At 58.4% G+C, this 14,382-nt stretch overlaps 3 protein-coding genes and 2 non-coding genes across 6 annotated transcripts; 4 read left to right on the top strand and 1 right to left on the bottom strand.

Annotated features, from left to right (window-relative positions):
* Positions 1-275: 275 nt before the first annotated feature.
* Positions 276-2,131, top strand: RPS2 (ribosomal protein S2). Its single transcript, XM_049637279.1, has 7 exons — positions 276-455; positions 543-632; positions 830-937; positions 1,192-1,365; positions 1,449-1,608; positions 1,828-1,919; positions 2,012-2,131. Exons 1-7 carry the CDS (start codon positions 279-281, stop codon positions 2,090-2,092), a joined length of 882 nt encoding a protein of 293 aa, XP_049493236.1. The 5' UTR covers positions 276-278; the 3' UTR covers positions 2,093-2,131.
* Positions 973-1,106, top strand: LOC125927721 (small nucleolar RNA SNORA64/SNORA10 family). Its single transcript, XR_007459408.1, has one exon. It is a non-coding gene; the product is annotated as a small nucleolar RNA SNORA64/SNORA10 family (small nucleolar RNA).
* LOC125927722 (small nucleolar RNA SNORA64/SNORA10 family) lies at positions 1,635-1,765 on the top strand. The gene has a single exon (XR_007459409.1). It is a non-coding gene; the product is annotated as a small nucleolar RNA SNORA64/SNORA10 family (small nucleolar RNA).
* Positions 2,132-2,242: 111 nt separating the features above from the next.
* Positions 2,243-5,026, bottom strand: NDUFB10 (NADH:ubiquinone oxidoreductase subunit B10). The gene is made up of 4 exons (XM_049637282.1): positions 4,759-5,026; positions 2,981-3,119; positions 2,630-2,769; positions 2,243-2,406 (listed from the first exon to the last, which is right to left on the bottom strand). The coding sequence occupies exons 1-4, from the start codon at positions 4,904-4,906 to the stop codon at positions 2,303-2,305; spliced, it is 531 nt and encodes a 176-aa protein (XP_049493239.1). The 5' UTR covers positions 4,907-5,026; the 3' UTR covers positions 2,243-2,302.
* Positions 5,027-6,543: 1,517 nt separating this feature from the next.
* Positions 6,544-14,292, top strand: RPL3L (ribosomal protein L3 like). 2 transcript variants are annotated; one of them, XM_049637276.1, is made up of 10 exons: positions 6,544-7,097; positions 7,778-7,970; positions 9,559-9,727; positions 10,893-11,028; positions 12,279-12,465; positions 12,557-12,717; positions 12,924-13,025; positions 13,484-13,579; positions 13,780-13,899; positions 14,150-14,292. In XM_049637276.1, exons 2-10 carry the CDS (start codon positions 7,931-7,933, stop codon positions 14,204-14,206), a joined length of 1,068 nt encoding a protein of 355 aa, XP_049493233.1. In that variant the 5' UTR covers positions 6,544-7,097; positions 7,778-7,930; the 3' UTR covers positions 14,207-14,292. The 2 variants fall into 2 exon arrangements, with proteins under 2 accessions (XP_049493233.1, XP_049493232.1); XM_049637275.1 differs by lacking the exon at positions 6,544-7,097 and adding an exon at positions 7,182-7,322.
* The last annotated feature ends 90 nt before the right edge of the window (positions 14,293-14,382 follow it).

Raw genomic sequence — 14,382 nt, 5'->3', positions numbered from 1 at the left:
TGGCAAAGTCGCGCCTAGGGCAGCCACGATCTCGCGGCACTTGGCTTGCTATAAATGCTCCCTCCCGCGCGGCCTAGTTCTTCTTCTCCGGGAATACACGTGAGTCTCTCCGCTGCGGGTGGCGGTACCCGGGGCCAGGGTGGTGGGAGTGCGCGGACGGCCGGCGGGACCCCGGTTGGCGCGTTGGCGCTCCCGGGAGGGAGTCGTCCTCTGGGCGCCTCGTGCGACCGCGAATGCTAGGGCTTCGCTGACTGTTTTTTTGTCATTCTTTTCAGCAAATGGCGGATGACGCCGGTGCTGCGGGAGGGCCCGGAGGGCCCGGGGGCCCTGGAATGGGAGGCCGCGGCGGCTTCCGCGGAGGCTTCGGCAGCGGCATCCGGGGTCGGGGCCGCGGCCGGGGTCGAGGCCGGGGCCGCGGCCGCGGAGCTCGCGGAGGCAAGGCCGAGGACAAGGAGGTAGGTTCGGGCCGCGCGCGTGAGACGGGCCCATGGGCGGCGGCGCCGGACGCACGGTCCTAGTCTACCTGAGCTTGTTCTTTCCAGTGGATGCCCGTCACCAAGCTGGGCCGCCTGGTCAAGGATATGAAGATCAAGTCCCTGGAGGAGATCTATCTCTTCTCTCTGCCCATCAAGGTAGCGCGTGCGTCCTCCAGGGGACGGGCCGGTGGGTGGGTGCGGCCCCTGGGTTTCTCGTTTAATGTGGGCTCCGGGGATGATCTCTGTCCGTGGCGGGACAACTTGGGGACCGGTTCCAGGGGTCCAGGTGACGGTTCTCAAAGGTGGCTTTTGTGTCGTGATAACCACTTTTGTGCCCACGTCACGTTTTTCAGGAGTCCGAGATCATTGATTTTTTCTTGGGGGCGTCGCTCAAGGACGAGGTTTTGAAGATTATGCCTGTGCAGAAGCAGACCCGCGCTGGCCAGCGGACCAGGTTCAAGGTAGCCGAGCCATTTCTGCCAAGGCGCTTTGTGAGGCTCTCTCGGCTCTGCACAGCCACGCTTGCTGCCTCACGTGTGGCTTTCGTAATGGGGAGAGAGAGGAAAGATCTCCTCTGGACCTCAGAGCGGCCTGGCGGTGGCCACTCTTTCCTTGAGGAGGGCAACAGGGCCTGGTGGGTGTTCTGGTGGGAGTTGCTGGTGCTGTGCGGGCCTGTTCGGGCAATGGACCACGGGTCATATCAGGTTTTTTATAGGCATTTGTTGCCATCGGAGACTACAATGGACACGTTGGTTTGGGTGTTAAGTGTTCTAAGGAGGTAGCCACCGCCATCCGTGGGGCCATCATCCTGGCCAAGCTTTCCATCGTCCCCGTGCGGCGAGGCTACTGGGGGAACAAGATTGGGAAGCCCCACACTGTACCATGCAAGGTAGGTCGGGGGTAGCCAACGATGGGGCTTGCAGGGGTGCAGACTCCTGATCACCCATCTGCTGACTCCTCCCACCTTCACAGGTGACAGGCCGCTGTGGTTCTGTCCTGGTGCGCCTCATTCCTGCCCCCAGAGGCACTGGCATTGTCTCAGCCCCTGTACCTAAGAAACTACTGATGATGGCTGGTATCGATGACTGCTACACCTCAGCCAGGGGCTGCACTGCCACCCTGGGCAACTTCGGTAGGTGGTCCCAAGGGGGGCTGTGGCTTCTCTCAGCTCCGCTTAATCATACTCGGTGTGTGGTTGGCGTGTTTTCGGAGAGAGAGAGAGGAAGGCTCTCCTAATGCACGGCAGACCGGCCCCAAGTGGTCTCTCTGTTCCTAGGAGTGCAACAGTGTCTGTCTGTACCTGTGGTTGTCACGAGAATCCACCAGCTCACTCCTGTTTTCCCCTTTGCAGCCAAGGCCACTTTTGATGCCATTTCCAAGACCTACAGCTATCTCACCCCTGATCTTTGGAAGGAGACTGTGTTCACCAAGTCTCCCTATCAGGTACTGCCTGCCCACCCCTCCTTGTGAGCCTGGACAAGGGTGGACGGTGGGTGGGGCGGCATCTGTACACCTTAAGTCTCTGTTTTTCCTAGGAATTCACTGACCATCTTGTAAAGACCCACACCAGAGTCTCTGTGCAGAGGACCCAGGCTCCAGCTGTGGCTACCACATAGTTTTGTATGAGAAAAATAAAGTGAATTGAAGCTTGTTAATAGTGTTTTTTACTTCAAGTTTCGTAGCAGGTAGATTTGAAGGGTGATGAAGCCAACGAAACGAATTAAGATTCACCAATAGGTCAAATGAGGATTGAAAAAGACCAAAAGCCAATTTGACATTACTCTTTATTTTAGCAATCGTTCCGTATGGGGGCTGAAAGAGCTGCCTCACGCAGCGGCGGCCTCTTTAGCAGCTTTTCTCTCTGCCAGCATCCGCTGCTTCTGCTTCGCCAGGCACTTTCTGGCCGAATAATGGGCACCCAGGTCATGATCTGAGGAAGAGATTGGGGGAGGGAAGTCACGGGCCAAATCTACCAAAGGTATAGACTGGAGTCTTCCCTAGAAGCAGAGAAAGAAAAGGCAGCACAGATACCTGGCAGCAAACAGACCCCTCCCCCAACCAGTCAGCACTCTTGGGCAGTAATGTTTGTAAAAAAACCTTGACTGGAGAAAATGGAGGGTTGAAGGATGAGGCCAGTGTGGGGGCTCACGTACAGCGGTCCTGGTAGGCCTTGGCCACCTGGGCAAACTGCTCAATCTCCTTGGCGCAGTTCTCCCTGTAGCTCTCGCCTTCCCTCTGCTGACACGCCTTCAGCCTTTCCTGGATAATATTGACGATTTCTTGATCAACTTTACTGAAAAAACAACCAAGAAAGTGGTCCACAAAGAATCCTTACCTGTACCCAGAGGTCATAGGTGGGGGCTCTCCACCCACAAGATGTGGGCCAAGCCCAGGAGGCATTCTTGTCAACCGACCACCATCCCAGGGTCTCCCCAGGGAAAGGGCCCAGCCGGAGATGCTCACTGTGCAAGGCTCAGTATTCCCTGACTTAAGAAGGGACATACTAGTCTCTCCTCCATTGCATTTCTGCTTCAAACATGCACAAGACATCCTTTTCCTGGCACTCGGTGATATCTGGCACACGGCGGAACTCCCGGTGGTAGTAGTAATACCTGTTCTTCGCATGCTGCCGCTCTATAAACTCTGTAAAGAGAAAAAACCTATTTGTTTGGACAGGCCGGAGTCTGGGCTCTTAGCTTTGTTATTTCCCACAAACCAAAGAAGCAGATGTCCCAAACGTTCCCAGCTTTCACAAAGACTGCCATTTGGACTCTAACAAGTGTGGCTGGTAGCCCTGGGCTACAAATAGTGACCTCCACCATTTATGGAGGGTTCCTGGGAGCCAGACACATTGTCTCACTCGGTCCCCAAAACAATCCTATGGGGTGGGTCCTTTTCAGTACAGACAGTACCAAGGCCCAGAGAGATACAGGATTCAGAACCCACGCTCTGCAGGCCCACACCCTTCTCCAGATCCCCCTGTGGGCCAACCTCGCCGCACAAGGTCTCCACCCTGTAGACAGACGGCCCGTGCCATTTGCCACCACTGACCTGGCCTCAACTTCCCCACCGCTAAACTAACGAGTTGGAACTCGTGCGATCTCATCCCTCCAGACGTATAAAACACTTTCTAGGGGCGCCTGGGTGGCTCAGTCGGTTAAGTGTCCGACTTCAGCTCAGGTCACGATCTCACAATCCAGGAGTTCGAGCCCCGCGTCGGGCTCTGGGCTGATGGCTCAGAGCATGGAGCCTGCTTCCGATTCTGTGTCTCCCTCTCTCTCTGCCCCTCCCCCGTTCATGCTCTCTCTCTGTCTCAAAAATAAATAAAAACGTTAAAAAAAAAAATTAAAACACTTTATAAAAAACCATTACAAAAAAGAGGAGTGGATCCATTGCCGTGCCTTTTCCAGATGTGGGGATCTGATTTGTTGACTTTATCCCAACAAGCCACCAGGGCATGGCGCTCACTCCAAATGTTTTGTTGAACGAATGAATTGGTTAATTACTTTTTTAACGGAGGCTCCATGCCTAGCGTGGAGTCCAACACATGGCTTGAACTCATAACCCTGAGATCAAGACCTGAACTGAGATCAAGAGTGAGACGCTTAACCGACTGAGCCACCCTGGCACCCCTGAATTGGTTAATGGATGAATTGCTTAGCATTAGTGACTGAGGGCAGTGTGTGCTCGTGCTACGGAGCGAGCTGAACAAACTGGGCAACAAAGAGCTGTTTTAAACATCTACCTGGTTTGGACCACGGTTGGGGGTATCTGGACAGCTCTTAAGCTTGGGCACACACGGAGTACAAGTCACAGCATATCTAGGTCGAGGGGACCTCGGCCATCCCCTGACTATCCGGGTCATTTTGTAGGCGTGCACAGGGTTAGCAGAGAACCCTCCAACAGCCGTTTGCTGACTGCCTACTGTGCACAACTCAGGATGCAAAGCGTGCAGGGAGAATGGGGTTTAACAAGCCTCAGGCCAGGGTGCGATCCGCACACCCCCCCTATATTTGGGCGAGCCTGGAGACCAGGGGTGCGTGGAGAGTTCCCCCAGGCGGCGAGGCCCGGAAAGCAATGAGGGGTCTCGGTGCAGAAGACAGGGGTGTTCCTAAGGTGCAGTGGAAACGGGGTGGGGGTCCAAGGAGGCGACGAGACCCCAGGTGTCCGGGTGGGGACGACGGGGACCGGTCACAGGGGCGAAGCCCTAGGTGTGGCGGAGTATTCCAGATTCGGCGGCGGGGGGCCCTGGGGAGCGGTGAGGCCCGGATGGGGTTCGTACCTCTCACTAGGGTCACAGGCCGGTCCACGAGGAGGTCGAAGGCCTTCGTCACATAGGTTATGGGGTTGGGCAGCGAGGTCTGCGGCGAGGGCGCCGGTGTGCGGCGCGGGGGCTCGGGGTACACGTCCTTATCCCAGCTATCCGGCATGGCGGCGGCGTGCGGTGGGGCTCTTCTCTCGGACGAGCGAGCCTGGCCTCTGACCGGTTACCACGGCCTAGTTCGCCCGCAGCAGAGGACACCCTAGGGCGGCTGCGCCGGCGCAAGGCGGCCGGCACTCGCGAGGCACCATGGGACTTATAGTTCTCCCGCGGCAGAGGCCGCTGTAGGACAGCTGCGCCTGCGCGGGACTGCCTGCGCTCGCGAGGCACCATGGGACTCGTAGTTCTGCAGGCCCGCCCAATGGTGGGCTCGGGAAACCCCTCCCAGCGCGGGGGCTGCGGCTGGTGTGCTGTGCGCTAGACGCTGGTCTCGGCGCTTGGAATACGCCAGTGGAGAAAACAGAGGCCCCTGCTTACGTTCTAAGACGAGACAAACACTGGAAGAAGCAGACTATTCATTCAGTTTCTTTGGTGTGCAGGTACGTGGCAACTGCAGTAGGCAGCAAGACGAACAGAGCTGGGCCCTTCTGGAGAACTCAGACCGGTAGAACAACCAAAAAACACAACAAAGTCAACAAATAACAAACTGCCAAATGCCCCACTCTTTCAGGAAGCCTTGCTGAATTGTCCCTTCCCTGCAGCCTTCTCTGGGCTCCACTGTGTCTTCCAGAGCCCCTCATGGATTGGCCAATGCCAGTAAGCTTAGGGGGCCTTTCTGGGGCAGAACAAGAGGCAGGGCTTGCCCTTAGGGCCCTCACCCACAGGGAGAAGTGGCTCCTATGCTGGACGCGGAGTGCTCTGGTCTGGGACTGATGTTTCTGTCCCGGCCCCGAGCACTGTTGTGCCCCCGGGGTAGCTCCACTGACCAGGGCCCTGTTGATCACCTTCCGTGATCTCCATATCTGGCGTGGCCCTCGGCCAGCACCACGGAGGGTGCTGGTCACTTCATGCCTGGAGGCCGGGGTCAGGGACATGGAGCCATCAACTCTACGGATGCACAGGATCTGGGGTCACAGAAATGTCAAATCGTGAAATCACGAACCCTTAGAAACACACACTGTCAGACCAAACGAATCTTAACATCGGCCTGTACCGTGGGGCTGAACAAGGGGATCCTACAGAGCCAGGCCCGATGCCACCGCTATGGCTCACCAGAAGAATATGAGAAAGCAGAGAACTCGATTAAAGCAAAGCACGGGAGTGGCATCTTTCCACTGCTGTTTGGTAGCAGAGGGGCTTGGGGATCATGTAGCAGAAGCAGGAAAAGGCATACGAGAGGGAGGAACCCAAGTAGCTTGTGGCTCTGTGCCCGGCCCCCTGGTTCTTGGCCCGTGTGCCAGGAGCCGGTCCTACCACACCCTCCTGTCTTGCTGTGCTCAAGGGCCTCAGCATGGGTGGCCTTCCCTTTGCCCTGAGTGTGCGGGTGTCCCTTCTTTTCTTTTCTTTTTTTTTTTTTTATGTTTTATTATTTATTCTTGAGAGAGAGAGAGAGAGAGAGAGAGACAGAGTGTGAGCGGGGGAGGAGCAGAGAAGGAGACACAGAATCCCAAGCAGGCTCCAGGCCCTGAGCTGTCAGCACAGAGCCCAACACGGGGTTTGAACTCACAAGCTGTGAGATCGTGACCTGAGCCGAAGTCGGATGCTTAACCGACTGAGCCACCCAGGCGCCCCTGCGGGTGTCCCTTCTGTGCTTCCTCCGCTCAGGTAGTCTCTCTCCCCCTGGGCCACTCCTGGGGCTGAGGGTTGCCCCTTCCCAGTGATTTAATTCCTGTGGGGCTCAGCCCAAAGTGTTACAAGTTCTTTTGTCATTAACAACAGCAATGACAGAGAATTGTGACATTTTACTAGCACAAAATCTTAGCACCAGCAAGGCAAGATCCCCAGGCCCTCAGAGACATTTCAGGCCTGTAAAACTGACTCTCTCTATAGGTTCAAAACTTGATAAGCGTAGAACCTTTGTTCTTAGATGACAGCTATTCACACCCCCGGCCCCCGGCACCCCAGGCAGTTTGGCCAGGCCCTGCTGGCAGCCCTCAGGACGAGACAGGAACCGCCAGCCAAGTGGACCAGACCCTCCTGACTGCAGCTGCCTGAGAGAAGCCCTCTCCCCAACCTGGGCTCCTTGACTCTTTACCGGGCCGACTTGTTCCTGGCCTGGGAGGGCAACACAAGGCAGAAAACGAAGTGGTGTGACCCAGTCCCGGGGCCCTTGAGGAAAGCAGTGACAGGCCTGGCTCCAGGTATCCCCACCCCAGCCTGCCCATCGGATGCCCCTTCTCGCTCCGCCCCAGGCCAGGCCTGCTCCTGGCACCAGAACCCATGACCGCCACGGAACATGACCAAGCTCTTCTGCCAGGGGCTAAATCTGGGACCTGGCTGCCGGGCGTTCTGGCCCTGCCATTCGACCTCCAGCGCCTGTCGGGGAGGCCCCTTCCTTTCCTGACCTGCCGGGACGGGCTGCCATGGTCAGTGGGCTAGGGGGCTGGAACCAGCCAGCTTCCTGGGAGGGGCAGGTGGGCTTCTGGAGTCTCTTCCCAGCAGGGATGGTCCTTGGGCCTGTAGGGGCGGAGGTGACTGAAGGGGACAACAGGGGGCCAGAGCTCAGGCTGCCAGGCCTGGAATGGGCAAGAAGATAGACAGATGGCTGTGCCTCCCTGTCCCTCTAGCCCTCGGCCACAGTGTGGGCCTGTCCCTCCTGGGCCCAGCAGGCTGAGCCCACTAAAGTGGGAAGCCTGCGGGTGAGGAGAGCTTGGTGCTGGCTCTGTCCCTAAGACACTGTCCCTGAACCGACCTGCCCTCCTTCCCTATAGATAGATGGGGGCACTGAAGACCACCAGGGCCCCGTCTGGGGTCTCTGGCTCACTTCTCTGGGCCCAGAGACACCCCAGCTCTGACTGTCCCCTCCTCCTCCCACCCCCAGTCCCACCGGAAGTTCTCTGCCCCTCGGCATGGACACCTGGGCTTCCTGCCCCACAAGAGGAGCAGCCGGCACCGGGGCAAGGTGAAGACTTGGCCTCGGGACGACCCCAGCCGGCCGGTGCACCTCACGGCTTTCCTGGGCTATAAGGCTGGCATGACTCACACTCTTCGAGAAGTGCACCGGCCGGGGCTCAGTGAGTGGCTGTGGGGGGACACGGGGGTGGGGGAGGGTGTGGAGCATCCCCAACTGCCAGAGGGTCTGGAAAGACTTCCGGAGGCCAGGAGCCTGAACTGGGCGCCAGGACGGGAGACGGTCCCAGAAAGGGCGAGGCCATGCCGCAGGAACCACAGTCAGGACACTGACTGTCACCAAGCCCTGACCGCTGGCCACCCCTCGAGGTGTATTCTGTCATCGCCCCTGGTTTACAGATGAGGAAATTAAGCAGTTATGAAACTTGCCCATCACCAGTCCATAAGTGGGGGAGCTACAGTTCAAAGGCAGGTGCCCTGATACACCTTTTGTTTTGAGATCACTGTAGAATCCCATGCACCCGTGACCCAATTTCCCGACGGAAACATCTTATAAACTACGGTAATGTGTCACAACCGGTTACCGACCTGGATACAACCTACCCATCGTGTTCAGGTTTCCTGTGCGTGTTTAGTTCCATGCGGCTCTGCCATGTGTAAATGTGTGTACCGTGGAACATTCCATCCTCATGGGAGTCCTTCCTGCTGCCCCTTTATAGCATCAGCCACCATCCCTCCAACTTTCTGGCAGCTACAAATGTGTTCTGTTCATCACCTCATATATGTGTGTGTATATATACACATCCATATTTTTTTTTTGAGAGCGAGGGAGTGTGAGAGGGGAGGAGCAGAGAGAGAGAGGGAGAGAGAATCCCAAGCAGGCTCCACACTGACGGTGTGCTTTATCCCACGAACCGTGAGATCATGACCCGAGCTGAAATCAAGAGTCGGACGCTTCATCAACTGAGGCACGCAGGCTCCCCATCTCCTGATATATTTCTTTTAGACTTGCTTTTACTTTGTTTTAGTGTTATTAATAACATCTATAAAATCACGGGTTTTGGACAAAATACAGGTATTTTTCTAGAGCTCATCAACGTATATTCATAACTGTTAAAATTTCAACGGCTTGGGGCGCCTGGGTGGCTCGGTCGGTTGAGCGTCCGACTTCGGCTCAGGTCATGATCTCACGGTCTGTGAGTTCGAGCCCCGCGTCGGGCTCTGTGCTGACAGCTCAGAGCCTGGAGCCTGTTTCAGATTCTGTGTCTCCCTCTCTCTCTGCCCCTCCCCTGTTCATGCTCTGTCTCTGTCTGTCTCAAAAATAAATAAACGTTAAAAAAAAAATTAAAAAAAAAAATTTCAACGGCTCAAGTGCTCTCCACTAAAGGAGTCCCAGCCCTGCCCTTTGGGGGATGCTGCCCTGGCTGTCGGCTCTCCTCGCCCATTTCCAGAGGGTCTGATGGGGAAATTGAGGCAGGGAGCAAGTCAGGCGTTGTCTGAGATCTCAGAGTCAGAGCTACCAGAGACCACTTCAAGGGCCCTGCCCAGCACCTGCTCCTTGCCCCAGGCGGAGCAGAGAGAAGGGGCAGGGAGGGTGCAGGCTGGGGGCCGGAGGTCAGTGGGAGCCCTAAGGCCATGGTGCTCCACCCTCCCTTGGGCAGGAGGGGCTGTGGTTGGCTCTTCCACTCCATCCCCTTTCCCCGTGGGTCCCAGAGGCCCTCCTCCATGCCCCTGTCTCCGGGTCCCCTCCAGAAATTTCGAAGCGGGAGGAAGTGGAGGCAGTGACGATTGTGGAGACGCCGCCTCTGGTGGTGGTCGGCGTTGTGGGCTACGTGGCCACTCCTCGAGGCCTGCGGAGCTTCAAGACCATCTTTGCAGAACACCTCAGTGATGAGTGCCGTCGCCGCTTCTACAAGGACTGGTGAGCGTTGCCCTCGGGGGGACCACGTGTGGACTGGCACGAGGGGGGTGGGAAGTGGCAACAGTGTATGGGAGGCAGGAAAGTGTTTGTGGGGGAGGTTGCCTTCAATTCAATAAAAGACAAGTACTAGGGGGCCGGAGTGGAAATTGGGATAGAGGAAGAGAGGAAGCGCATGTTCTAATCCCCAGGGTTAATTAAGGGACTAATTTGATGAAATGTTAGAGTCGGCTCAGAGCTTCCTAGCAGCCAGGGTGAAAAGGGAAATAGCTAGCTGACAAGCTCTTCTCATCAGAAAGGAAGGCATTTGGGGGCACTCAGTCCTGAAAGGGAAGGCCCACGTGCCCAAGGAACTTCACCGACACCCCCATCCTTACGGAGTTAGAGGCATAGCCCGGTCCTGGCCCTCTCTGGGAGGTAATAAGCTTGGGCTTCTGAGCCAGCACGGGCTGTACGACCACAGGCAAGCTGGCTCACCTCTTAGAGCCTCTTAGATTGATCCCCCCCCATCACAGACACCACCAGATGGAGACACCATCCGATGGAGTAATCCCTGTGTCATGAGGCTGCCGTGAGGATTAAATGAGCAGTGTGTCAAGTGCTCAGCACACAGAAAGTGCTCACCGAGTGCCAGCTGGCCTTGTTTCTGTTTTTTCTACTGTTATCAATTTGGCCCTCATCCAGGGACTTTGACTTTTGTGAGCTTTCGTTTCTTCCTCTGTAGAATGGGGACAGTACATCCACCCTCCAGAGTTTGGGGGAGGGTTGGGAACGACGCGGCGTGGCGCCTGGCCAGTACTGGCCGTTGGCCCTAGAAGCGGGGTCTGCGGCCGCAGCGGTGTAGGCAGGTGGCCGTGGCGCCGGCCAGCACACGCCTCCCTCGAGCTCGGGCACACCTGACGCTCACACGCAGGCCTCAGGAGGCGGGAGCGCGTCCGCTCTGTACAGGAGGAGCCGGAGGCCCGGAGAAGGAGGGGCAGTCTGTGCTTGACGACTGGGGACCCCGGGGGAGGGCCCCGCGGTGGTCTCCCCGGGAAGGGAAGGAGGGAGGAGAGGACATTCACTGCCCTGAGGGGCCTGTTTGGTGGGCTGTGGGCACGTGGGGGCTGGGCAGGCCTGGGCAGCTGCCCCGGCTGGCCCCTCTACGTGTCTCCTGCGTGTGGCTCAGGCACAAGAGCAAGAAGAAAGCCTTCACCAAGGCCTGCAAGAGATGGCGTGACGCCGAGGGCAAAAAGCAGCTGCAGAAAGACTTTGCCGCCATGAAGAAGTACTGCAAAGTCATTCGTGTCATTGTCCACACTCAGGTCAGCCCTCCCACCTCGTCCACACCCGGTGTGCCAGTCCACTCCCTGGGCCCACCCTCCCCCGCCCCAGCTTCCAGGAGCCCTGGCAAATGTCAGCCTAAAAATACCACGAGCCGGGGCACAGCCCCAAAGGGCTGGGTGACTGGCTGTGCTGGCCTCCCGCAGCCCCGGGGATGGGTGTCCGTGTGCTCTGAGGGCTCTGGGCCGTCCGCCACGCCTAGTGGTCAACCAAGGCCCTGACACGCCCCACAAGGCCTGGACCTCCTGCCAATGTCCAGTGTAGAGGGCCAGCCACCTCCCGTTGGGTCCTGGCACAAGGCGTGTGTGAGTCAACATTCATACGTGGGGTCTGGCTTGAGTGGGCTGACAGGTTGCTAACACCTTCTGGCTTATTCTGGAACAGTCCTTGGCATCTTGTCCTCAGGGAAGGCTTGCGTAGGCCTGGAGCAGCACCCCTCTGCTCCCCTGCCTCGGTTACTGCCACACTTGCTGTTCCTGGTTACACATGTCATTGGTCATGTCCGTTTCCCTTTACAGACTAGCTCCACGGGGGCAGGGCCGTGGCTGCCTGTTCAGTGCTGTGCCCCCAGCACCCCAGCCACCGAGAGCCCTGTATGCAGTAGGTGCTCCATAAGTACTTGTTGAGCACTGGGCTGTGACTTGCGTCCCTGCTTCCACCTGTGTGTCCCCGCAGCCCGTGCCTCACACAGCAGCAGCCAGAGGTGTCTAAAAACATGAACCAGATTGTGTCACATCCTGCACTTAGAATAAAGCCCAAGCCTCTCCCTTCAAGACTGGCCCGGGCAGGGCCCAGCTCACCTCTGACTTCATCGTGCACCACGTTCCTCCTTGCTCACCACGGTCTAGACGTACTGCTCTCCTTTCTAGCCCACCAGCTCCCCAGGATCTTCCCTGCCACAGGGCCTTTGCACAGGTGGTTCCCTCTGCTCCCCAAACTTTCAGATCTTCACTCAGTAGCTCCTTCTTGTTATTGAGGGCTGTCCCCTCAGAGGACACGTACTGCCTTACGTGCAGTAACTGTCCCTGCTGCCCTCAATATTCCATCAGAATATTCAGTCCTCCCCAGTGCCCAGCACAGAATATAGCATATCGAAAGACTGGAGCACTGGAACATCTGCTGAATGCATGTATGCATGAAAGCCTGCTGGGGGCCACCAGCCAGTCATGCCAGGTCTGCGGTTGGGGGGTGCAGCCCTCTGGGAACCGACTGGCCGGGCCATGTCCTGCAGATGAAGCTGCTGCCTTTCCGGCAGAAGAAGGCCCACATCATGGAGATCCAGCTGAATGGCGGCACGGTGGCTGAGAAGGTGGCCTGGGCCCAGGCCCGGCTAGAGAAGCAGGTGCCGGTGCACAGTGTGTTCAGCCAGAGCGAGGTCATCGATGTCATTGCCGTCACCAAGGGCCGGGGGGTCAAAGGTAGGGCTGGGTGGGGACGGTGGCTCCAGGAAGGCTGCCTGGAGGGGGTGGGGGCCAGACTGGCCTCTAAGCCCGCCCCCACCACCTGCAGGGGTCACGAGCCGCTGGCATACCAAGAAGCTGCCACGGAAGACCCACAAGGGACTGCGCAAGGTGGCCTGCATCGGCGCCTGGCACCCTGCCCGTGTGGGCTGCTCCATCGCTCGGGCCGGGCAGAAGGGCTATCACCACCGCACGGAGCTCAACAAGAAGGTGTGTCCGCAGTCCCGGTGGTAGAGGGACACTCGTGACCGGACCCCAGCGGGTGGGGTGCCTGACCCGGACGCTGCCTGGCCCCCCAAAGGCTCTGAAATGCCCCTGCCGGTGCCTGGGTCTGAGCACCCGTGCTGATGGGCACAGACCTGCCACGGGCTCCAGAGGCCACGTGCTGCCTGCCACGTGCCCTGCTGTCCTTGCAGATCTACCGTATTGGCCGCGGGCTGCACACGGAGGACGGGAAGGTGGTCAGGAACAATGCGTCCACCAGCTACGATGTGACGGACAAGTCCATCACGCCACTGGTGAGGGGGGTCTGGTGTGCACGTGTGGAGCAGGTGTGTGGGGTACCTCCCTGCCCCCAGAGCTCGGGCCCCAGCGAGCAGCCCCCCGGTGGAACAAACCCCTGCCGTCCCTGCATCCTCTGAGCCCCCTCGGCACCCAGCTCACACTCCGACCGCCGTCATGGGTGTGGAGCACGGCAGCTCCAGCCGTGGCCTGGGACTCGGGCCACCTGGGTTCAAGTCCCGGCTGCACTATGTAGCAGCTGCAAGGCCTGAACGAGTGATCCTGCTTCTCTGAGCCTCAGTGTCTCCCTCGCTAAGAGTGTTCAGTGAGATAAGGACTTAGAATGTGGCTCAGGTGCTGCCCTGGGGCCAGGGGCTGGCTCCAGCTCATGTGTGGGGAGCTCTCCCGGGGCTTGCAGCTGCCCCTAACACTGCAGCCCCTTTCGGAGCCTGGATCCTGACCCACCTCTCCGCAGGGCGGCTTCCCCCACTACGGGGAAGTCAACAATGACTTCGTCATGCTGAAGGGTTGCATCGCGGGCACCAAGAAGCGGGTCATCACGCTGAGGAAGGTCAGTGCCTCTATGGTGGGAGGGTCGAGGGACTGGCCTGCCCTGTCCTTCACCTTGCTCCCAAGAGGGTGGGAATAGGGAGAGCAAAAAGGGAGGGGTTCTGGCAGAAGCCGAGTGAGTGAGACCTTCCCGTGTGGCCTGGGGGTGGTGGGGGTGGCGGGAGGCAGTGGGTGAGGACCTTGCATCTTGCTCCTCTCCAGTCCCTCCTGGTGCACCACAGCCGCCAGGCCCTGGAGAACATCGAACTCAAGTTCATCGACACCACCTCCAAGTTTGGCCACGGCCGCTTCCAGACGGCCCAAGAGAAGAGGGTGTTCATGGTGAGCCCACCTACCCCTTGTTCTCTGGGGCTCAGACCCCACACCCCTCTTGCGCCACAGCTGGGTAGTTGAAGCAGATGAGGGTGGCTGGGGCGTCCCCTGCCCTCATCCAGAGGAGGGGCTTATAGGAGTCCAGTCCCGGGCACTGACTCGTGCGTGGAAAGAAAGCGGAGCAGAGGCTGGCCAGGGGCAGTATTCCCGGCTAGACCTCCGTGGCGAGCGCTGCTGTCTCCTCCAACCCCCCAACCAGGGTCCCCAGAAGAAACATCTTGAGAAGGAAAAGTCCGAGACCTCGAGAGACCTGTAGGCGGCTTGGGATGGAGGGAGCCTGAAGGAAGCGCGGCGCGACCCCTGCCTGCCCCCTCTGTCTAATAAAGTGCGAAGGCGACTCTTCCCACGGTGTCTCAGAGTTGCGAGCGCGGAAAGGCGGGGGACCGCGGGTGGCCCGGGGGCTCCGCGGGCGGGCAGGACCCTTGCGGCGTG

Source organism: Panthera uncia, chromosome E1 (assembly GCF_023721935.1).
Source record: "Panthera uncia isolate 11264 chromosome E1, Puncia_PCG_1.0, whole genome shotgun sequence".
Lineage (NCBI taxonomy): Eukaryota > Metazoa > Chordata > Mammalia > Carnivora > Felidae > Panthera > Panthera uncia.
Note: the sequence above shows the minus strand (reverse complement) of the source record. Positions and strands in the feature narration are given on the sequence as shown.

Coding starts and splice junctions, on each gene's coding strand:
- RPS2 (XM_049637279.1), top strand. CDS start 279: ATGGCGGATGACGCCGGTGCTGCGGGAGGGCCCGGAGGGCCCGGGGGC. Junction 456..542: donor GCAAGGCCGAGGACAAGGAG/GTAGGTTCGGGC, acceptor TGTTCTTTCCAG/TGGATGCCCGTCACCAAGCT. Junction 938..1,191: donor GCCAGCGGACCAGGTTCAAG/GTAGCCGAGCCA, acceptor GGTTTTTTATAG/GCATTTGTTGCCATCGGAGA.
- NDUFB10 (XM_049637282.1), bottom strand. CDS start 4,906: ATGCCGGATAGCTGGGATAAGGACGTGTACCCCGAGCCCCCGCGCCGC. Junction 2,770..2,980: donor ATGCAATGGAGGAGAGACTA/GTATGTCCCTTC, acceptor TTGTTTTTTCAG/TAAAGTTGATCAAGAAATCG. Junction 2,407..2,629: donor CAAGGCCTACCAGGACCGCT/GTACGTGAGCCC, acceptor TCTCTTCCTCAG/ATCATGACCTGGGTGCCCAT.
- RPL3L (XM_049637275.1), top strand. Junction 13,026..13,483: donor ACAAGTCCATCACGCCACTG/GTGAGGGGGGTC, acceptor ACCTCTCCGCAG/GGCGGCTTCCCCCACTACGG. Junction 13,580..13,779: donor GGGTCATCACGCTGAGGAAG/GTCAGTGCCTCT, acceptor GCTCCTCTCCAG/TCCCTCCTGGTGCACCACAG.